Source organism: Helicoverpa armigera, chromosome 31 (genome assembly GCF_030705265.1).
Source record: "Helicoverpa armigera isolate CAAS_96S chromosome 31, ASM3070526v1, whole genome shotgun sequence".
Lineage (NCBI taxonomy): Eukaryota > Metazoa > Arthropoda > Insecta > Lepidoptera > Noctuidae > Helicoverpa > Helicoverpa armigera.
Window position 1 is genome coordinate 2,589,163 of NC_087150.1, and position 23,914 is coordinate 2,613,076.

General features: G+C 38.4%; 2 protein-coding genes across 3 annotated transcripts; one reads left to right on the top strand and one right to left on the bottom strand.

Annotated features, from left to right (window-relative positions):
• Window positions 1-5: 5 nt before the first annotated feature.
• Window positions 6-11,227, top strand: LOC110378631 (ATP-dependent RNA helicase abstrakt). The gene is made up of 12 exons (XM_064043269.1): window positions 6-326; window positions 844-1,026; window positions 1,374-1,541; window positions 4,656-4,845; window positions 5,442-5,578; window positions 6,202-6,299; window positions 6,788-6,951; window positions 7,382-7,587; window positions 8,216-8,332; window positions 8,712-8,902; window positions 9,401-9,500; window positions 10,714-11,227. The coding sequence occupies exons 1-12, from the start codon at window positions 110-112 to the stop codon at window positions 10,800-10,802; spliced, it is 1,860 nt and encodes a 619-aa protein (XP_063899339.1). The 5' UTR covers window positions 6-109; the 3' UTR covers window positions 10,803-11,227.
• Window positions 11,228-11,552: 325 nt separating this feature from the next.
• LOC110378625 (uncharacterized) lies at window positions 11,553-21,749 on the bottom strand. 2 transcript variants are annotated; one of them, XM_064043266.1, is made up of 7 exons: window positions 21,441-21,749; window positions 18,841-18,948; window positions 18,351-18,466; window positions 17,538-17,600; window positions 16,907-17,018; window positions 16,237-16,363; window positions 11,553-15,616 (listed from the first exon to the last, which is right to left on the bottom strand). In XM_064043266.1, exons 1-7 carry the CDS (start codon window positions 21,512-21,514, stop codon window positions 14,990-14,992), a joined length of 1,227 nt encoding a protein of 408 aa, XP_063899336.1. In that variant the 5' UTR covers window positions 21,515-21,749; the 3' UTR covers window positions 11,553-14,989. The 2 variants fall into 2 exon arrangements, with proteins under 2 accessions (XP_063899336.1, XP_063899337.1); XM_064043267.1 differs by lacking the exon at window positions 17,538-17,600 and having other exon boundaries at window positions 21,441-21,747.
• Window positions 21,750-23,914: the final 2,165 nt, after the last annotated feature.

A 23,914-nucleotide genomic window follows, 5' to 3' on the forward strand; every position in this document is an offset into this window, starting at 1 on the left:
ATGTCAAACTATTTTCTATAATCTGTGGTTAATATTTACCAATTTCGTGTTGTTTACTTAATTTTGCAAAACATTGAATTATTTTGAAATTTAGCGATAAAAAACAAAAATGGAAGACAAAAAACTCGATCCTCCGCCTGTTAAACGGTACAGACGTGAGGAAAAGTCGTCAGAATCGGAGGAAGATCTAGATAATTATGAACCTTATGTTCCGGTGAAAGAACGGAAAAAACAGCAATTAATGAAGTTAGGAAGGCTTGGGCAGGTCGCTGCTGAGGCTGCTGCTGAACCTAAGAGCTCGAGTGACAATGACCCGGACGATGAAAGTGAGTAAAAACTTTTTTGAGGTTAACATAAAATTATTACATTTTTAAAGGCTATTTTTAATGACTGGCAGGATTGCCTACCTTTTTTAACTATTTAAATAGTTCGTTTCCAGTCTAACCAGTTATTTACATAGAATAAGTATAGTAATAGTAGGTTGAGGTAATCTCTGAATCTGAATATACAAAACCGTTGTTATACCACTTGATTTATTAATTCTGCTTTTCATTGGCTATATTTAACCACACATAGGAAGTAGTTCCCTTGTGAGGCAGGTAAAAATGCAGGGATCAGCTAGTCTAAGCTAATATTGTAGTATAAAAAATACTTTTTTTCACTTTATATATGCTAACGGTTCCAAAACATTGAACCAATTTAAAAACATTTACTGTTGAGAAGCTACACTATCCCTGAGTGACAGGCTATATTCTAACCAGATACTTGATTTATTTCCTCAATATATGTCTACAACTGCAAATCAGCAAATTTTAATTAACTTTTCTCAACTCTTGCCAACAGCATCGCAAGAAGAATGGGGTCGTCGTTACAACGTCTCACTTCTCGACCAGCACAGTGAACTGAAGCGGCTAGCTGAAGCCCGAGCGCTCTCCGCAGCCGAGAGACAGGCGAGGGAGGAGCAGCATATCTTGGAGAGTGTGGCGCAGAGCAAAGCTTTGATGGGTGTCGCTGAGCTGGCTAAAGGTAAGTGCTACTGGAGCAGCACAGTGAACTAGCTGAAGCCAGAATCAACAGATATAAACCAGTAAATTAATGTATCTAATTTAATGTGATTAGGTACGAGTACGACACACCCGATATACTCGACTTATGTAGCCTCTTATTTACTCTTTTGTTAACTCTCTTATGTACCGTCTTATCTCTTATGTACACTCTTATTTACTCCTCTTATGCACTCTCTTATTTTCTCCTCTTATGTACTCTCTTATGTACTTCCCTTATGTACTCCTCTTATGTACTCTTTTATGTACTCTATTATGTACTTCTATTGTGTATCATTCCTTCTCTCATTAATATCCTGTCATTCCTAGGTATCCAATACGAGGATCCTATCAAGACCTCATGGAAACCACCGCGCTGTATCCTGGAGCTGCCTGAAGAGAGACACGAGAGGGTACGGAGACAGCTCAGGATATTGGTGGAAGGGGAGGATGTACCGCCTCCTATTAAGACGTTTCAGCATATGAAGTTTCCTAAAGGTATGTATTTTAAATGGATATAGGGTACTGCTAAGAAAACTTGCTCTTTTGGGATGCGGGTGAAACTGTGAGTGAAAACTGGTGAGTTCATTGATCAGAGAATCGAAATTGATGTCTTAACTAGAATTTGCTACCGTCCCCGGTTTCTTCCCCGCATTTCGAGGGAAAGACTTCCCGCAAATTGACCACCAATTTTCGGACAAATCATATGTATAAGCTATGTCAAGGTTCATCAGAATTCCGCCGTGGCTATCATCATCTAGGACGCCATTATTTTTGCGCGACCCACTCACCCAATCACCCAATTCGTCCATCCGTTTGCGCGAAAAGATGCTACAAACACGAACACAAACTGTTGCCTTCAAAAACACTGACTTATCATCCTCCTAGCCTTTTCCCTATTCTGTTGGAATTCCAGTCTTCCAGTCTAATCGGATCCAGCTGAGTACCAGTGTTTAACGTGGTGCGACTGTCTTTCTGACCTCCTCAACCCGATCTTTGACTGCACAAATGACTTCCCCAGGTATCCTCCGAGGTCTAGAAGCGAAGGGCATCAAGAAGCCCACTCCTATCCAGGTGCAGGGTATCCCCGCAGTGCTGAGCGGCCGGGATATGATAGGCATCGCCTTCACCGGCTCCGGGAAGACGCTGGTCTTCACGCTGCCTATCATCATCATGTGGCTCAGAGAACTGCTTCCTGCACCTGGATAAAGAACTATACCCTCACAAGCTGACCTATTAATCATCTGCCCAGCCTTTTCCCAACTATGTTGAAGTCACATGAAGCCACTGTCTATCTGACGGCCACAACCATGTTAATTGGTAAAGTCTCCTGGTAACACCGGTCTTTGACTGCACAAATGACCCCCAAACATCTTAAAACCCTCACAAACTGACCTACTCAACATCGGCCTAGCCTTTTCCCTACTATGTTGGAGTCAGCTACCAGTGTAACTTAAAGCAGCTGAGTACGAGTGTGTCACATGGAGCGACTGCCTTTCTGACATCCTCAACCCGGTCTTTGACTGCACAAATGACTCCCAAACATTTTAAAACCCTCACAAACTAACCTACTCATTATCAGCCTAGCCTTTTCCCAACTATGTTGGTGTCGTCTTCAAGTCTAACCGGTTGCATCTGGCTACTAGAGTGCCACATGGAGCGACTGCGTATTTGAGGTACTCAACCTCGTCTTTGACTGCACAAATGACTCCCAAACATTTTAAATTTCTCATAAACTGACCTACTCATCATCTGCCTAGTCTTTTCCCTAATATATTGGAGTCTACTTCCAGTCTAGTCTGATGCAGCTGAGTACCAGTGTGCCACATGGAGCGACTGCCTTTCTGACATCCTCAACCCGGTCTTTGACTGCACAAATGACTTCCCCAGGTATCCTCCGAGGTCTAGAAGCGAAGGGCATCAAGAAGCCCACTCCTATCCAGGTGCAGGGTATCCCCGCAGTGCTGAGCGGCCGGGATATGATAGGCATCGCCTTCACCGGCTCCGGGAAGACGCTGGTCTTCACCCTGCCCATCATCATGTGGCTTAGAGAACTGCTTCCTGCACCTGGATAAAGAACTATACTCTCACAAACTGACCTATTAATCATCTGCCCAGCCTTTTCCGTACTATGTTGAAGTCATATGGAGTGACTGCCTATCTGACAGCCACAACCATGTTCGTTGGTAAAGTCCCCTGGTAACACCGGTCTTTGACTGCACAAATGACCCCCTAACAAGTTAAAACCCTCACAAACTGACCTACTTATCATCTGCCTAGCCTTTTCCTAACTACGTTAGGGTCGGCTCCCAGTCTTAACAGCTGTGACCCAGTGTGCCACATGGGGAGTCACCCCAGCCTTTCTGACGTCTTCAACCCGGTCTTTGACTGCACAAATGACTTCCCCAGGTATCCTCCGAGGTCTGGAAGCGAAGGGCATCAAGAAGCCCACTCCTATCCAGGTGCAGGGTATCCCCGCAGTGCTGAGCGGCCGGGATATGATAGGCATCGCCTTCACCGGCTCCGGGAAGACGCTGGTCTTCACGCTGCCCATCATCATGTGGCTCAGAGAACTGCTTCCTGCACCTGGATAAAGAACTATACCATCACAAACTGACTTATTCATCATCTGCCTAGCCTTTTCCTTACTATGTTGAAGTCACATGGAGCGACTGCCTATCTGACGGCCACAACCATGTTCATTGCTAAAGTCCTCTGGTAACACTGGTCACTGACTGCACATCATCATCCTCCGAGCCTTTTTCCCAAACTATGTTGGGGTCGGCTTCCAGTCTAACCGGATGTAGCTGAGTACCAGTGCTTTACAAGGAGCGACTGCCCTGCCTGACCTCCTCAACCCAGTTACCCGGGCAACCCAATACCCCTTAGCCATTTCCCATCCATGTTAGGATCAGTCTGACCAGTTGCAGCTAGATATCATATCAGTATGCCACATGGAGCGACTGCCTTTCTGACGTCCTCAACCCGGTCTTTGAATGCACAAATGACTTCCCCAGGTATCCTCCGAGGTCTAGAAGCGAAGGGCATCAAGAAGCCCACTCCTATCCAGGTGCAGGGTATCCCCGCAGTGCTGAGCGGCCGGGATATGATAGGCATCGCCTTCACCGGCTCCGGGAAGACGCTGGTCTTCACGATGCCCATCATCATCATGTGCCTCAGAGAACTGCTTCCTGCACCTGGATAAAGAGTAGCTTATGTGTTTTTCTGATGATATAAGCTGACAAGTTTCTTCGAAAACCGTTCAGTTGCGTAAAGAAGTAACAAACACACACACATGCACACACACACACATACACCCACACACACATACACCCACACACACATACACCCACACACACATACACCCACATACACACACACACACACACACACACAAACAAACAGAAACTGTCGCCTTTGCAACATCAGTAGAGATTTCGACAATCACTGACTTTTTCATCATGTGCCTAGCCTTTTCCCAACTACGTTAGGGTCGGCTTCCAGTCTTAACCAGATCCAGCTGAGACCCAGTATGCCACATGGAGTGACTGTCTTTTTGACGTCCTCAACCCGGTCATTGACTGCACAAATGACTCCCAAACATCTTCCCAGGTATCCTCCGAGGTCTAGAAGCGAAGGGCATCAAGAAGCCCACTCCTATCCAGGTGCAGGGTATCCCCGCAGTGCTGAGCGGCCGGGATATGATAGGCATCGCCTTCACCGGCTCCGGGAAGACGCTGGTCTTCACGCTACCCATCATCATGATGTGCTTGGAGCAGGAGATTAAGATGCCTTTTATTAAGTAAGTAGACTTTTTCCTCATCATCATTATCAGTCTTTCAAGTCCCACTGCTGGGCTGCGGCCTCCTCTCACACGGAGAAGGATTGAGGGTTAATCACCAGGCTTGCTCAATGCGGATTGTTGATTTCAGAATTTATAGTCCAGGCTTTTATTAGATCAACCTATATGTAAAGGAATCTAAGGTAACGAAGACCATCTTCGAAGGATCGTAGGCTCATGAAAATTAGCAGTTTTGTTCCATAATCAGCTAGCCTTTTCACAACTACTTTGGGTTCGACTGCCAGTTTACCTGATGCTGCTTAGTTGCAGTGTGCCACATGGAGGGGCTGCCTATCTGACCTCCTCAACCCTGTTTTACGGTAGCCCTTAGTACCTTCATAACACTGGTTTTCTGGTTTCTGGTTACCCGTAACGACTGCCAAAGATGTTCAAATGGCAGCCGGGTCCCACAATTTATCGTGCCTTCCGAATCACGGAGGAACTCGTCATGACAAAATGGTCACCCATCCACAGATAGACCGCGTCGTACTATGTATTACTTTTTGATTATCTCTGAAAAATACATTAAAATAATAATTAATTCACATTATTTTCAGAAACGAAGGTCCATACGGCCTTATAATATGTCCGTCGCGAGAATTGGCGAAGCAAACACACGACATTATACAACATTTTGTGAAGCAACTGAAAATGTGTGGCAACCCGGAGATCAGAAGCTGTTTGGCTATCGGAGGTGAGTCGAATCCATGTACATATATCATAATCACTACATAGTATAAAACAAAGTCGCTTTTTCTGTCCTTATATCTTCAAATCTTCAATCAACCGATTTTCATACGGTTTTTTTACCAGATAGATTGTATCAAGAGGAATGTACATGTGTAGAGGTATAATACTACCCTACTCAGTATACATTAATAATTTTAGAGGTGTTTTAGAAGTTTTTATTTTGCCATCGACTTCCAGAGCCTTGCCAAAAGTTTTATTTTGTCATTTTCATTGTTCTGTGAAGTTGGTTTACCTACTGTTTTTGTAAATATTTTTTCAGTTAGGTCTGGGCCAGTCATATATTTTTTTCCACATCCCCCCCCCCTCCTTCTACTTCAAATGTTTGTTGGTTATTCTCATTGTTAAATGTTACAACTCAGAAGACTGGCTGCATTGCCACGTTGAATGGCAATGCTAATTCTTTGTGCAAAGAATAAGCCAGCCTTCTCTGTCACGCGAAGCGTCGACAAGCCTTTTACGCGATATCCTTGTAAAGTAACCGCGAAAGGGGCCCCATGGTCCGAGCGTTTTAAAAAAATCAAGGTTATGACTATTATGACATGTAAATAACACCACTTTTCTAACCAGGTGTGGCGGTATCAGAATGTATGGAGGTGGTACAGCGAGGAGTGCATATCATGGTGGCAACTCCTGGGAGACTGATGGACATGCTCGATAAGAAGATGGTATGTATTTGTTTGTTTATGGGGATGTTTTAGCCGACTGCGGGGAGGATTATATAATGATTCTGCTTATATTATAACCGTTTTACTGTCTGTGGCAATAAATTTTGTAAAATGTAACTCGGTCTGTATGTTTGTCTCGATTTCACCCCAAAACTATTGAAATTATTTAAATAGGTGCATAGATAGTCTAAAGCCAGAAAGCCCTCCGAAAAGCCCTCCCAAGGTTACAATTTCCCGCACCTGGATAAAAATATAATTCCTGTCTATGTTTTATTCTGAGCAAAATTTTTCAAAATCCATCCAGTAGTTTTTGTGTGAAAGAGATAAATCCTTACAAACGTTCGCATTTATAATATTAGTAGGTTTTAGTCAACAGTATCAAGTGCCAGATACAGAATATTGATTCAGTATTTTCGGAGCTTTTAGGGTACAAACAAACCTTTTTTTTGTCTTTATACTATAAAATAATTATTAATATAAAACTTTAGGTACGTCTAAACGTCTGTCGCTACCTCTGCATGGATGAAGCCGACAGAATGATAGACATGGGCTTCGAGGAAGACGTCAGAACCATATTCTCGTACTTCGCGGGCCAGCGTCAGACTTTGCTGTTCAGCGCTACCATGCCACGGAAGATTCAGAATTTTGCCAGGTAAGAGGGTAATGTTAGAAAGTTGTAAGTTTCTTTGTTTTTTGGTAGTTGTGATCCTAGGAATAACTGGTCCATTTTTTTATTTGTTATGACAGCGCGAATGCCATAAAAAAATACAAATTATTTCTCACCACCCAAAGGCAGACTGGTAGATTACGCCCAAGACGTTAAGGCCGCCATTGTACAATTAGCAAAAAATATTTATAATTTATAAAAATGAATTGCTGTTCGTTAGTCTGACTAAAACTCCGGAATGGCTGGACCGATTTGGCTTATTTTGGTTTTAAAATGTTCGTAGAGGTTCAGGGAAGGTTTAAACGATACGAAGTTCGCGGGGTCAGCTAGTTCCCAATAATTTGAAGACGTTGTCACAATATTTTTATTCACCTATTCTACTATTTTCCTATAATTGGAAGTCGCCGTCTTCCAGGTCAGCCCTAGTAAAGCCGGTGACAGTCAACGTGGGTCGCGCCGGTGCTGCCTCCCTCAACGTGCGACAAGAATTGGAACCAGTTAAAGCAGAAGCTAGGACGGTACATTTATTGCAGTGTTTGCAAAAGACGCCGCCTCCTGTGTTGGTGTTCGCTGAGAGGAAACAGGATGTGGATGCTATTCATGAGTATTTGTTGTTGAAAGGTGAGTTTTAAGAAATTTATTATTTTTTGGGTTTTAAATTCAATATTTTTGACATTGTTCTGACTTTTATAAATGCTTTTAAAGACATATACATAAATGATTTGACTTTGATCTCACAGTAAAATGAAGAAAAAAACACGGTCAGTGTAGTTAATATATTTTTTTTATTCAAAAGACCGATGAGAAAGAAGGTAGATGGGGTTCCATAGAATCGCTGTGTATTACTTGACGTACAAGAAGGCGCCTGACCTACCTGCCTTATGGCATCTCCGCTATCTTTCTTTCCTCAGTGTTCTTACTCAATACTTTTATTGCAAAAAGGTGTTACATTATATTATAATGTAGTACAGTATGGATTCTTAATAGATTACTAAATCGGTACCCCGGCATGAAATACTATGCCCATTTTCCAAATACCAAAATTTAGGGATCCCCTAAGAGCATTTAGCGAACACTTAATACAAATTTCCTTTTACACCCAAAGTTTAAGTGTCCATAACCTCTAAGTATTCGGGGAGAGGGTTAGATGATTGTTGGTGAAAACGGGCTTAGTAACTACCTCACATAATTTACAGCTTTTTGCAGCGATTTTGTATATTTTTACCTGTATTCATGCCTATCTATCCAGGAGTGGAAGCAGTAGCTATCCACGGCGGCAAAGACCAAGAGGAACGGTCTCGAGCCGTCGAGGCGTTCCGACGCGGAGAAAAAGATGTGCTGGTAGCTACCGATGTCGCTAGTAAAGGTGAGATTATTATTATTTTTACCGACTTCCTAAGAAGGAGGAAGATTTTTGATAAATATGTTGAAAGGAAAATATTTTTTTTTGGTGTCTAATCGAATAAAATGTTATTTTTTTATAAATGCTCCTAAATGAAGGAATATGATATACACATAAAGAATACACACATATACACACGTACATGCGCGCGCGCCATCGTGATATGTTGTTTTGACAAAATTTCAAATTAAAAAAAATATTGAAAAGCTTATTAATGTGTGAAGAAATTATTTTTTTCTCTTTCTTCCGAAAACAACATAGTGATAGCGATTTTTATTATTAGTGATTCTTTATGAGAAATAAGCAATTTATCATATCTCTCTTCACCAAAAAATTTCTTCAGGTCTCGACTTCGCAAACATCCAACACGTTATAAACTACGACATGCCAGAAGACATAGAGAACTACGTGCATCGCATCGGTCGTACCGGTCGCGCGGGCGGCGAGGGAGTCGCTACTACGCTGCTGGGAAGAGCTGCTGACGACAGTGTGCTTAGAGATCTGGCGCATCTACTCAGAGAGGCACAGCAGAAGGTATGTCATATAGATAGATAGATAGATGGATGGATAGACAAATAGATAGATAGATAGATAGAGAGATAGATAGACAGGTAGATAGATAGGCTGTCAGATGGATAGACAGATGGATAGATAGATAGACAGATAGATGGACAGATGGATGGATAGATGGACATATTGTGACATGAGGGCGTCGCCACCACGCAAAAAATAATAAAAAAGAAATTCAAACAAAGTAAATAGAATAAAAATCTGCGAAGATTAGAAAACCATATAAAAGTCAGTCATTCCAAACAATTGAAACTCTCCCTTAAAAACTGACAGCTGTCAACTGATCAAAACATTCGATACTCTTAACTTTATCTCTGCTTTACACATGATGTTGTAAATTATAAAAACGAAAAATGACTCCTGTGGTTACAATTCGCCATAGAATATCATTAAATATATGCGATAGGGTTTAATGTGATTGTGAACGACACACCCTGTATAATTACTTTGTTTTTGTTTCAGGTGCCATCGTTCCTGTTAGACATGATAGGAGAGCCAGATGTCCCGGTACCAGATGGCCAGGGATGTTCCTACTGCGGTGGTTTGGGTCATAGGATCACAGGTATAGACCTTTTATACCGCTCTTTATTTATGCTATTTCGTCTGAAATCACCAACCCGCATTGAGCAAGCGTGGTGATTAATGCTCAATCCTTCTCCGTGTGAGAGGAGGCCGCAGCCCAGCAGTGGGACGATACAAAGGCTGTAACAGAACCACTCTTTGTAACTGTATTTTATATAGGTTTTTGGAGATTGGAATCTTTATAAAGTGCTGGAAATTAATTAATTTAAACTTTGTCGAAAAAAAAATGTTTAAATTTAAAAAAACACGCTAGTCATGTATTGTTATCAGAAAAAAAGTACTTTAAAAAACAAAAAAACAGTCGCTAGTCATGTATTGTCATCAGAACTCAGAGCGTGTGCAAAGTTTCATCCTAATCGAAGACTGGGAAGTGGGTCAAATTAAGATTCCAAGATTTTCTTACAAACATAGTTAGTTGCATGTGAAGCTAATATAAGCGTGTTAAAAAGCAATTTGAACGTCAAAATTAACATTAGACTACTCACTCTTCACCACTTTGGAAAATATAAAAAAAAAACTTTGTATTTGTCGGCGTCAGGATCCGACATCGTTAAATAAAACAAAGGGGTTCTCACACGATCACTTGGTTTATTCCAATTAACACAATATTAGTCACTACAATTATTTATCACGAATTTGTGGGAGGTGTGCACTCGGCAACGGTCGGCGAACGAATGACCCGAGTCGCGCGCCGCTTTATATAAGGTCCACCGTTGACAGATCGACGGTTGACACATCGACGGTGGCGCCGTCATATTTATTTGATCTTTGTGGATATTTTAGAAAATTTTTATCGCTTTTTTGATCCTCGATGAAACGAACTCTAAAATTATATATGACTAGCTTTTGCCCGCAACTTCGTTCGCGTGGAATAGTGACTACCAGCAGATTTTTGATTTGACCAATAGATGGCGCTATATGTCCGGAATAATTTTATTTTTATTTGGAATAAAAACTATCCTATGTCCTTTCTCAAGTTTCAAACTATGTCTGTACCAAATTTCACACAAATCGGTTCAGTAGTTTAGGCGTGAAGAAAAGACAGACAGAGTTACTTTCGCATTTATAATATTAGTTTGGATTTAAATAAGAATATGTACTTACACTATATTTAGAAACCTAAACTACTTTACTAAATATAAAATACTATATAAAACATATATAAATTATATTTATTTGTTGTTTCTTTACAGAGTGTCCGAAACTGGAGGCGGTACAGAACAAGCAAGCTTCGAATATTGGCAGAAGGGATTATCTGGCAAACACAGCTGCAGATTATTGAGATATATATCATAATTACACAACTTTATTAAGACTTACTGTATTTCTTAAATTAACTGCGTTGAGGAGCTATTTTACGCTCCCGGATGAAATAGGTATGTCCCTATCTTCTTTCTCAGGCTCTAGACTCTAGCGGCCTTACTACAAAACATAAATAACTGTTGAACACTTGTCTAAAAAAATGTGGCTCCAAGCTGAAAAATTACACAAACATTTTTATTTCAACGTCGTAATCTGTCATTTTTAGACAAGTGTTCAACAGACGTTTAAAAGTATTTCTGGTATGACGGTAGAAGTCTAGCTAGACTCTCTGTATAAAAATGTTGTTTAAATTAGATAGTTGTTTTTGGTTTATCGTGAACATTAGTGCTAAACCAATTTGGATGAAATAAATGGTAAACAAATTCTAGTGCAAGTTTTGATGTATTTTTTTTTTAATTATAAATAAATGTTCGTGTGCAAGTGAAAATTTTAAAGCGGTCTGATTAATGAAGTGTTATTTTAAGATGACTATGTTTAAGATGTAAATAAATATATTTTTAAGTGAATATAACTATTATTTTTATCCTGATCTCATCTTCCTGGCTAGGCTGCCTACCATATCTAACAGTTGATTTATTTATTTAGGCTTACTAACTAAGACACTTACAGACAATCATTTACCAACTCATACAGTATACAGTCATTCAGTTACCTACCCTAATTAATAAGCTAGATTTTAAAATCGTTAGTAAAAAGAAAACAACAAATATTCAAAAAGAAAAGTATTTATTTTAAAACACTGTTTTATTCATGGTTCTTAAATTATACAACAATATACACCATGATACTAACTCTATGATCGAATACGTGCTGACTTAAAAATATATTTATTGAAAATCTGCTCAAATAAACATACATGGTCTTACTACAAAAACTTAAACATGTGTCTAAGACTTGTCTAAAAAATTGTGGCTGCAAAATGGACCTTATTTCAACGTCATAATCTGACATTTTTTTAGACAAGTCTTAAACTGACGTTTAAAAGTTTTTGTGGTAAGACGGACAAAGTTACACTATTTAACTATAACGATAACCGAACCATTTTCAGTTGTCAAGTCGCCGTGACCAATGGGCGGCAAGTATACGGCTGGTTATGGTTTGGTTATCGTTATAGTTAAATGGTGCAACTGAATCTTAACATTTCCAATGTTGTTGAGATGAGACTTCGCTAAATAAGATGAACAAATACATAAATTCATGATGCGCGACACTCGGTACTGACAGCACCGAGAGAACATAAAAGCTCGTCGATGCATATGCTTTACTTAAGCGACATCCGATTCACATCCGACTGAGATCCAATCACGACTCAATTACGATTGAAGCGTATGTGGCATTCCAATATTTTTTCTTTTAAATAAACATTTTTATACGTTTCTGTGATTCAATAATGAATCATATTGTCTGCAAATTATTTACGATTGCAATATGATTGTAGAGCAAACTACCGTATAGATCAAATGGCAGACCAATCGCAAACCAATTGAAGGTCATTGGTATACGATTGGTCTTATATTAGTAGCAGAATGCCCGATATGGTTAAAACTGCTATTGCGATTCAATTTTGACATTATTAACTTAGGAGAATCGGGCCCTTAATAGGTAGCTTCACGACTATTTATGACAGAATATATCTAAAGTGTGATTGTACCGTTTCTTTGCGTAGAAAAATTATTTTAAAAAAGATATATTTTTAAGCCAACACACTTAAAAGGTCAAACAAATATACATGTAAGTAATATTATCTGATTTTATTTTGCTAAATTTTCTTATAATTCATGAAAAAAAAAACTATATTGGTAGGCACTCGATAAGGCTTGATATTTAACTGTGAGCTACTGAAAATTCATACGAAGACGAGATATGCACGAATAATATAGCTCTTCTTGGCAGTCGGGTAAAAAATCGTCTTCTATTTATTCTCTGAAAAATTGTATAGCGGTTTTTGAATATTGAAATACTTTTGATAATCATCATCATCATCATCTCAGCCGGCGGACGTCCACTGCTGAACATAGGCCTCCCCCTTAGATCTCCACAGATACCTGTTGGAGGCGACCTGCACCCAGCGTCCACTTTTGATAATATAACTATTTAATCTTCAGTCAATTTCCCTTGTACAACAGCTTGTTATTTTGTTACAGTTAACTTTTAAACTGCAAGTTAGTCAAGCAGTTAACTATCACAGTTAAATCCCACAGTTAAACATCAAACCATTTCATTGTTTAACCAAAAAACAAAGCACTAAATTGCATAAAATTTTAAACAAAACCTTAATATTATTATTTTTCATGTCGACATTTGATTTCAAGTCATTTATAGAAACCTAAGTTTATCTAAAATTAAAAACTATGTATGTATATACTAGCTTTTCCCCGCAGTTTCACTCGCGTCCCTAGGGAACTACTTTTAGTCTATAACTTTCCTTGATAAACATGCTATCTATCACTGAAATAATTTTTCCAATCGGTCCTGTAGTTTCTGAGATAAAAGCATTCAAACAAACAAACTCTAGTTTTTTAATATTATTAGTATAGATGAGAAGATTAAAGATTTATTTGTGTTTAATTCAAGCCCAAGTTACTGTCAATTTTTTCTTAAAACAACTGTATGCTTAGTCAATTGAATGTGAAAATTCATATTGCTAAGTTGTTTTAAGAAAACTGACGTTTATAATAAAATAATATCTTTGCAATGAAACTTAGAACAATTTTTTCCAATCAGGTACACTACTGAATGGGCGAAAACGAGATGTTCCATCATCAGCCTAGCTTCTTTCACAACTATGTTGGTGTCGGCTTCCAGTCTAACGCGACACAGCTGAGTACCAGTGTGTCACAAGGAGCGACTGCCTATCTGACCTCCTCAACCCAGTTACCCGGGCAACACAATACCTCTTGATAAGACTGGTTGTCAGGCTTACTGGCTTCTGACTACCCGTAACGACTGCCAATGATGTTCAAATGACAGACGAGATGTTTTAATAACGAAATTCTATTGTTTTTTTTTTTGAAAAAAATTGGAATCTAAACTTTTAAGTATAATATTGACCAGTGAGATAAAACATCGAAATTGCTCGAATATTAATCGCCGTTTCCAATAATCAAGCTATCTTTTATTTGACTACTAGAGATAGGATTTTAACATTACTTGTATGTGGCTAATGTCAAAATTCTGTATCTGGTAAGCCAACAAAAGATGGATTAAATATTGGGAACGGACATAAGTCAAGAAAAAGTGGTTTTTAAATTAGCAAGAAAATCATATCTTTAATTATTATATATGTTTGTATATTTTTTACAGTTAAAAGACTAATAACCAACTCGTATTTTGAAATATAACCTTGCTTTTTGTAGGTAGATGAGATTTTCTTGAAAACTAGCCAGAAGTTAGTCATTTGACTTCTTAGTCATTTGTTCATACAGATATTGTCAAGAAAGTTTGCTTACTATTGACATCACAATATCATCATCCTCCGAGCCTTTTTCCCATCTATGTTGGGGTCGGCTTCCAGTCTAACCGGATGTAGCTGAGTACCAGTGCTTTACAAGAAGCGACTGCCGTATCTGACCTGACCTCCTCAACCCTGTTACCCGGGCAACCCAATACCCCTTGGATAGACTGGTGTCAGACTTACTGGCTTCTGACTACCCGTAACGACTGCCAAGGATGTTCAATGACAGCCGGGACCTACAGTTTAACGTAACGAAGATAGTCAAAAAAATATGAACAAAACATTACTACGCATGCGTAAGCGACAAATGGCTAACTTCATAGTTGCAAAGTTAATTAGCGATGCTCCTAGTAACATTATCGAGACCCAGGAGTCGAATTTAGCACTTTGCGGGCTTTAACGAATTGTACCTTATAATCATTGAATATTATTTCATGAATATAAAGGTAAGTTTTGAATGCTAGCTGTCGACTGCACGTGCTGCTGCCGCTTCGATCCAAAACGGTTTCATGTAAATACATACAAACCAGTAGTGCAGCTGCGGCCGACTTCATGCAGTCGACAGCAAGAATTCAAAACGCACCTTAAAGACTATAGTGCATACATTTCGTAAACTTTCACAAAAAAATCCCACCTACCTTCTAAAAAGCTTAAAAACCCAAAATCAAATGCCGACAGTCCAAAAAAAAACCTTATGTGACAAAATCATAGCCTAGATATTTTTTATTTTTTCTTCTAACTCTCGAAGCAACCTTTTTGGGATCATCATAGTCCTCGTCCTGTTCATAGACAATATTGTTTTCAATCACCCAATCCCCGGGTTCCTCTTTTACAGCCGGGTTAGAAGATAGCCGCTTCTTCTTTTTCCTTCCAGAATCATCTTTAGACCTCTTCTTTGGTCGTTCATCGAGTACCAAATGCTGGTATTCCTCAACGATATAATTCTCAGGCTCATAGCTTGTGGTAATTTCTACTCCTACGGAAGGATCAACATCGGGTAGTATGTAGTAATTTTCAAAGTCTCCCTGTAGGGTTATTTCGTTCATGTCTGCGGTGAAATGTCTTTTTTTCTTGCCCGTTGCACAGTGTTTTATATAAGCATATTTGGGTTTTGTGTCATCCGGGAGTATATTGACAGTCCACTCAGGGTTCTCGGTGCTGGTAGCCGGTATCTCCTTGACCTCTTCCATGGTAATTTCCTGTTCTTCAGCGATCTCATATATGAAGTTGTCTGCGATGGAACTGTCATCCATGATTTGAAGCACTTCAGAGTTCTGCGGCTCAGCTGATGCTGATGATGTTGACGTTTGGGGGATTATCTGTGAAAGAAATTTTGAGATGAGTGGCTGTTTCTCGCGTCTACGTGTCTTACCCAGATCGGGATAAAATGTATCCAAAGTTTGGCTCCAGATCCTAGATAAGTAATATTAAGTACCTAGATAAAAAGGTCCAGCCGTTTTTTAATTATAAAACATGCAACTAACATGACTTTCTTTTATGTACAGACCAGCTATCCCTCGCGGTTTTATCTACTAACTGTGGGAACTATGTTTGTCTATGTATAAGCTATTTTAAATATTACAACCGAGTTTCATCAGAAACCGTTCAGGCGTCTACACGTGAAGAAGTAACAAACATACATACACAGTTTCGTCACCTTTATATACTTTACTTCAGGGCCCACTACCCAACATCATATTACAATAACCAAGAAAAACGAACACCAATTTCTATAGTTATCGGCAGGGATATTGAGCCCTGACCTTCACCTGCGAAGAAGCGATTTATTGGATTATAGCCTTTACGTATACAGTGTACGCAAAGCGATCCCCACTCTTCCGCCGAGAGCTCAATATCCATGCTGATAACTATACTCCAGTGTCCAGTATATTCCACACCTTTTCTCCAAAACTCCTGAACACAAAATGATGGCACTCACCTCAATAATCTGCCTAGGGTCGGGCATCTTAGTGATCACCTGCTCGGACTGCGTGATGGAGGCTTCAGCCTTGTCCGTCTCCACCTTCACCACCCACAGCTGTTTCCTCTGCAGATTCTTCATCGATCTGGTGGAGAAGACATAGTATAGGGATAGGGAACCGCCTAGCCGTTTAGTTAGTTGATTGGGGTAAGATGCGTTAGAACTGCCTAGCCATTTTGTTGATTGGGGTTGTAGGAAAGGCTAAATAGCAGCAGCATAGGTCCATTGGTCAGAAAGCTACATAATAGTAGGGCAACGTGGGCAGCCATTATATCATGAAGAGTTCCTCCGAATTTTGGTTAAATTGGTGGGTCCCAGTTGTCATTTGATCATCATTGGCAGTTGTTACAGTCAGAATGAAGCTAGAAAGTCTGATAACCAGTTATATCAAGGGGTATCAAGTTACCCGGGTAACTGTGTTGAGGAGGTCAGATAGGCAGTCGCTCCTTGTAAAACATTGGTACTATTTCCATGGACATAAATTGGTCATCGTTTCAGCCGAAAGACGTCCACTGATGGACAAAGGCCTCCCCCCAATAGTCGCCACTTTTCTTCCCAGCGACCTTGGACAGATTTTCCATACCTACATAGTCAAAAATTGGTCAGTAAATAAGTAAAATATACTTACAGGTATCCTAAAGTATCGACGAGTTGTCTGACATTCAGTCTGGACACACTTTCCACTTTTTCCTTGATCGGCTCAACGCTATAGTTGTGCTCCATCCGGATTATTTCAGCCACTGAAAACAAATATATACAGTTATATACATATTTTATATTAAGAAAGCGGGTGAGCCATGCTTGTGTGTGTAAATGTATATGCACATAGTTACGCAAACAAAGACCATTTGCATGTATATTTACGCTTAAGAGGTATGTTGGTTACTCTTTCACACAAAAACTTCTAAATAAAATTTAACGGAACTTAGGATAATTTATACTTCTTTTATTGAATGGTTTAGAAGTTTAGAGTTATATTGTGTAGGTACTAGCTGTTTTCTGTGTTTTCACCCCCGTCCCAAGGGAACTACTGCCCGAACCGAGTTAAAATATAGCCTTTGTTACTCAAGAAATGTTTACAATTAATTATAATAATGTAGATAAATAGTATAGATTTATGTGTTATTGCCTACCGACGCTTAGAAAATAGCATTACATATTATTGGGGCAAAAATATGCGACTTTTCCTACTTAACTTGAGCAAACCGCGAATATAAGGGCTAGTTACAAATTATCTATCTAAACAAACATAGGAATACCTTTTGGGACTCCTCCTATGAACTTTTCGAATAGGCCTTGATAGGACGGGCCCCTCACAGCGCCTGCAAGAGGGCAGATTTGTCACAAACTAGCATCGAACCTGCACTACCTACTCTACTAATTTAGGCGCTGTGACTTATCTATACTAATATAATCTATACTTTTTTTATGGTGTGCCGTCCTAGCCGATTATCGGCCACGATTTTTAATTAACGATAATTTTAGTAGGTGTAGGGCACTTTTTATATTATTCGAATTGGTTGTTGCATCCATATACCTCTAATATAATCAAGACCTATCTACGTAATCGGTACCATTATTTCGAACGACCCTTGGACGCGGGTTAAACCGCTGGTGGAAACTAGTAAGTTATATACATAACTGCCAAGTATCAAAATCCATTCAGTAGTTTTTGCGTGAAAGAGTAACCAACATACATCCTCACTAACCTTCGCATTTATAATATTAGTAGGATTTCTTTTCCGGAACATCGGATATGAAATATTTATTATATAAAAATGTCAGAATCAGGTATAGTCATTCTTGTGCAGACGCCAGCATGTCAAACTACTACTATCTGTCAAATTTTACCGGATTTTCAACTTTATCGCGTATTTCTCATCTGCCGAACTTTTTCCCCTCAACCCAGTTAACCGGGCAACCCAGTACCCCTAGGTGAGAGTGATTGTCAAACTTACTGGCTTCTGACTACCCGTAACGACTGCCAAAGATGTTCAATGATAGCCTGATTGTACAGGTACAGAAATAATTATACCTAATTCCAACCTGTGTTGCAAAAGTAGGAAACTTACTTTTCTTATCGTTCGGCGATTGAATAACGGGAGCATTTTTTTCCTGTTGTGTAAGCAATTCAGGCAGCATGGGCGAATCGATCCAAAGTCCTTGGTTGTCCAACTCGAAGTGGTAACTGTAATAAAATCATTATTAAATCATCATCATCATCATCTCAGCCGGCGGACGTCCACTGCTGAACACAGGCCTCCCCCATAGATCTCCACAGATACCTGTTGGAAGCGACCTGCATCCAGCGTCTCCCGGAGACTTTTATAAGATCGTCTGTCCACCTTGTTGGTGGACGTCCTACGCTAATAATACATTACTTAATAATAATAGCGTCAGGGCCACGGCCACGGCGCTGTTCTCGTATACGGAGATTAGCCAGCTGCGCAGGACATGTTATAGTGCACAAGCATTTGCACAGACACAGGTGCACTCTCTATTCCTTCACTCTCATAGCGGATAAAGTATATGAAATTGCTGTAAAGTCTTATCTCCACTTACCCGCATAGTTGGAGGCTGACATGCCTCCACAGGCACTCGCTCTCCTCGTGCATAGCACCCTCAATCCAGTCCTGGCGTTTGCCTTCATTGTCGGTAGATATGTTTGCACTGGGGACAAGCAAACAAAGTTAATATCATCATTATGTGCCTAGCTTTTCCTATGATGGAGTCGGTTTCTAGGGTAACAGATGTAGGTGAGTACCACTATCTGTCTGACTGGCCTCCTCAACCCAGTTACCTGATCAACTTGATACTTCTTGGTAATACTGGTTGTCAGATATTCTAGCTTCTGACTGACTAAACGTTAAGTGAATATAACACTTTGTTGCCTTTGTAGTTTATCTATATGTCTATACTAATATTATAAAGAGGAAAACTTTGTTTGTTTGGTTGTAATGGATAAACTCAAAAACTACTGGACCGATTTAAAATATTCTTTCACCATTAGAAAGCTATATTATCTGCGAGTAACATAGGCTATATTTTATCCCGGTGCGGGCAGTAGCTCCCACGGGACGCGGGTGAAACCGCGGGAAAACAGCTAGTCTATTATAAAGCTAAAGATTATATGCTAGGTTTTACACACAAATGTAAGGACATACTGGTCCATATTAAAAAAATATATTTATGCTTTAGAAAGCCCATTTATAGAAGGATGTAGGCAATTTACCTATAATTGGTTTGCTGTTTTTTTATATATGTCTACAACACTGTTTTGTATAGCCGTTAGTTTTCCAATAAGTAAATAAATAAATAAATATTTTTTTTACGGGTGAGAGTAGTAAGCCATAATGGACACAGGCAAAACTGTGTCTGGAAGCCAGATATGTTTATACTATTTATGAAACCTAGCACCACTGGGTGGCGCTTAACAAGTCAGTTATAATAAATAATTATAACAAATAAATTGGTTTGAATAAATATAGTAATCAGCTATTGTAGTGAGCTGTTAATTTATAACAATTTATGCAATACAGATAACTTATCACATATTTATTGTATGGTATGTATGTGTGTGTGTTTGTAGTTTTGTATGTATTTTAGTAACTGTTTCAGTCTTAACTGTCAATGAAGATCTTTGGCAGTTGTTATGGGTGGTCAGAGCTGGTAAGTCTGACAACCAGTCTTACCAAGGGGTATTGGGTTGCCTGGGTGATTGGGGTGTGGAAGTCAGATAGGCATTTTCTTCATGTAAAACACTGGTAACACAGTGGTACTCTAGTAGACTTGAAGCAAGCCTTGGGAAAAGGCTAGGCAGATGATTATGATGTTTTAGGAAACGAGACAGTTACCTATGTCAACTAAGTGACTAAAAATATCTAATTTAAAAATGTCTTTCAATAATTTGTTTGTTTTGGTTGGGTTTGCCATTTCAACCATTGGTTGGGTTAGAACAATTCTTTCAGTGTTAGATAGCCAATTATCCAAGAAGTGTTATTTTATTTGGGACAACTATAGGCTGCTAACAGCCTTTTGACATAGAAAGAATATAATTTCAAGTAATCTAAATATTAGGTGATTTATTAATAACAAAATGTGAATATATCAGAAAAGTAGCATTATAAGCGCTTTGGTTTAAACTGTAAGCTTATATTGTTTTATGTTATGAATAAATGAATTTGGAAGTATTGAGTAATATCTGTTAAATGTATTAAAATTTTCATCATTGTTTAAATATTGTAACATAACTTTTTCAATAGATTTGGAGTTTACACACTAGAAATATAGCTTTTTCATTTGAGACATCTTAGAATAATGTACATTTATATTAGTGAAAGATATTTTGGAAACAGTCCAGCAGTTTTGGAGATATCTTGTGCCATATGAAATATAAAATCTAACCTATTTGTAATATTATTGCAGGTGAGAGTAACCTAAAAGGGTTGTGTTTAGGTTATATTTAGATATTTTTTTAAATCAGAGAATGTTTATTTATCTTTAATATTGGGTTTGGAATCTATGCTTGTAATGTAGAGTATTAAATTGGTCATATTAATTGGGTACTTTCAATTTTACAAAAAAATATATGAAATTAATATAAATAGGCAAATTGCCAACTAACTCTATCAGAAATTAAAACAACAATATAAGTAAAAAAATGTTCTATATGTAAAATCTAAGCACACATATAGTAAGTTTTTTTGGTTAAAATAAACATAAGGTTAAAATTAGAATAATCTTAGAAACAAGAGATTTTTAAATGTTTATATAACAAAACAGTTCAAGCATATAGAAGTTCTATTCTACATTAATATGCATGATTTCTTGCATGATTTATCCCCACCAATAACTAAATAATACACAGCACTGATTGAAAAATTGATAAAACCTTACCACTTTATAATGCTTATCAACTAAATTAATGATGATTAGCTCAAATAAGTAGTGAAATATGGGTTAAACAATCATTTTAGTGAGTAAACAAGATTTCTAGTGGAAAAATACTGAAACAAAACTACAACAATCTAAAATGTTTACAATAATTTTTACCACCTCGGATTTTTCGAGGTCACTCGATGCAACCATAGACAGTCTTGGTGGCACAAAAGAGGATTTATTCAAGTCTAAATTGAGGAGTTAAAGGATCAAAACAAACTCACTTGTAGAAGGAGAAGCTGCAGACTACATCGTACTCTAAATTGCAGCCTTCAACCACACACTTTAGAGCACTCATTATGGGATACAAGCGCGCAACCAAAAATGGACACCTCACAATCACATCATTGTATTAAAGTTAAAACAGCGAAATAATAACATTTAGCGCCCAAACCAACTTTCAAACAAACTAATTTGATGGATCTTTAGAAAATTATCAATCAAATGTCGAAATTGACGTGCTGTCACGAAAAGTCGAAAATTTTAACAAATGCGTCAAACGCGTGCCATGAAATGGTGATGTAATTCGGCGGCAAAACGTACTGGCAACATTGGGTAAGGCGTCGATTAATCGAATCGGGTGTTTTGTTTTTAATAGAAGTAATTTGTAATTTTTAATCGATTCAACAGTGAAAATCCTTTATGACGATGCCATTAATCCTTTAGTACAAGCTGTAAAATAAAGTTATTCGATGTTTATAATCTACAAGAGAGTAAAGCTGCAGCGTATTGATGAAAAATTGATGATGGACACATAGAGTTCATGATTTTGGAAGTATAAATGAAAAATAAGCTAAATTTACAAATTTAAATATTATTTGGAAACGTAATGAATAAAAATTAAATTATTCAAACTTCTTCAAAATTGCTATCGATATTTAACGAGTATCGATATACAATGTTACCTGTTACAATTAATTACCATAGACAAAATGATTTTCCCTCGCTGTGTGACGTCTATGGGACGCTATGTTGAAAGAGGAAAAAATAGGAATTTAATTATTTCAGGCTTTTTCTTTATTCTTATATTACAATTTAGAAGCAGGAAAAAGGGTTATCAGATGTTTCTTTTCATTAAAACAGCAATTTAGCAACAAAAAGCGATAATTAGGTCACCATCGACAATATCTGTCTGCAACCGGATGTTACGTAAGTTCTGGTTCATTGATCGCCTGAACATCGATTACTTATTCTTTTCAGCTTTTCAGTAAGAACTTGGTATAGATAAAACTAAAATGAGTTTTTTATACCAAACTTTGTCAAGATGACACTGAATTTTAGCATGTCACATGTCAATGTCGTCATCATGACATTATTTTTGTCAATATTATTTGACTTTAATATGACATTGATTGCAGACTTGCATTCATTACAAAACAATGCTACACAATGCCGAACCGAAGACTTCATCTATAGATCGTCTACGAATATTGCGCACGTGTTGTGCAATTCTTTCTAAAAATAGAATTGATTTGACTAAAATAGATAACAGACATGCTTTAGACGCTCATAATACTCGTTGTTCGATTTTGAACTTTTAAGAACTGTGTTTAGGGTTCAGATAATTAACTACTGATAACTCACAAGTCTTCTCGTAAATTAATCTACCGATTTGGGGTTATAAATTGAGAACACGACAATCACGGACGTTTTTATATAAGTCCGTGACGACAATTTTCTCTTCATTTCAACACCTCTGTCGCTCAGATTATCAATTACCTATTGTCTAGCAATGCCCTAGCCATAATAATAATTCTTTGCGTGGGGCATGGGTTCAAAGCCGGAATTAAAATCAAGCCTGGCTCCTTTCGGTTGCGCATTTGCAATTTATACCGTAGTACCTAGGTGTTTCGGCTGTCCAAGCCTGACTTACTTCTTGTAATAATCAACATACCTATATGTATCCTATATAATACTAGCTTCTGCCAGCGGTTTCACCCGCATCCCGTGGGAACCTCTGCACGAACCCGGATAAAGTCTTCCTCGATAAATGGGCTATCTAACACCGAAAGAATTGTTCAAATCGGACCAGTAGTTCCTGAGATAAGCGCGTTCAAACAAACAAACAAACTCTTTAGCTTTATATATTAGTATAGATGTAGGTAGGTACATGCTTCTTCTTACAATGGCAATATGTAATGTACCTTCAGTGCTGTTATAGTAGTTATGCTTATTTACCAATATTAAATCTACAATTAAATAATACAAACCAATTAGACTTTTATACACTCATCCCCGTTCACGTACTTACGAGTGCTCGATCGAATCACTGAAAAAGGTATGAACCATGGTATGTACTCACTCACTCATACCTATTAGTGAGTTTCAACTCACTTTGTGTTAGTGAATATTAAGTCACTCACTGACCCAGAGACTAACATGAGTGAATGAAATTGCACGATTTCATAATAAAATTGACAGGAACCTACTTGTGAAAATTTGATTTTTCTTTTTCATGAAATCTCCGCAATGTAGATCAGAACTCACAAATTCATGGCTGACTTTGATGAAATGTAGGTTAACTGGGGAATATCATAATTTGCCTTGCCTTATGTCAACTATGCTGGGGTCTGTTTCGTAGATGATGTAGACGTTAGATGAGTACACAATTCCAATAACTTTGCTTGTCATTTATTTATCACCTTGCGCATCCGCAAAGTCACTACTACTAACTGTATGAGAAGTCTTTCCATAGACA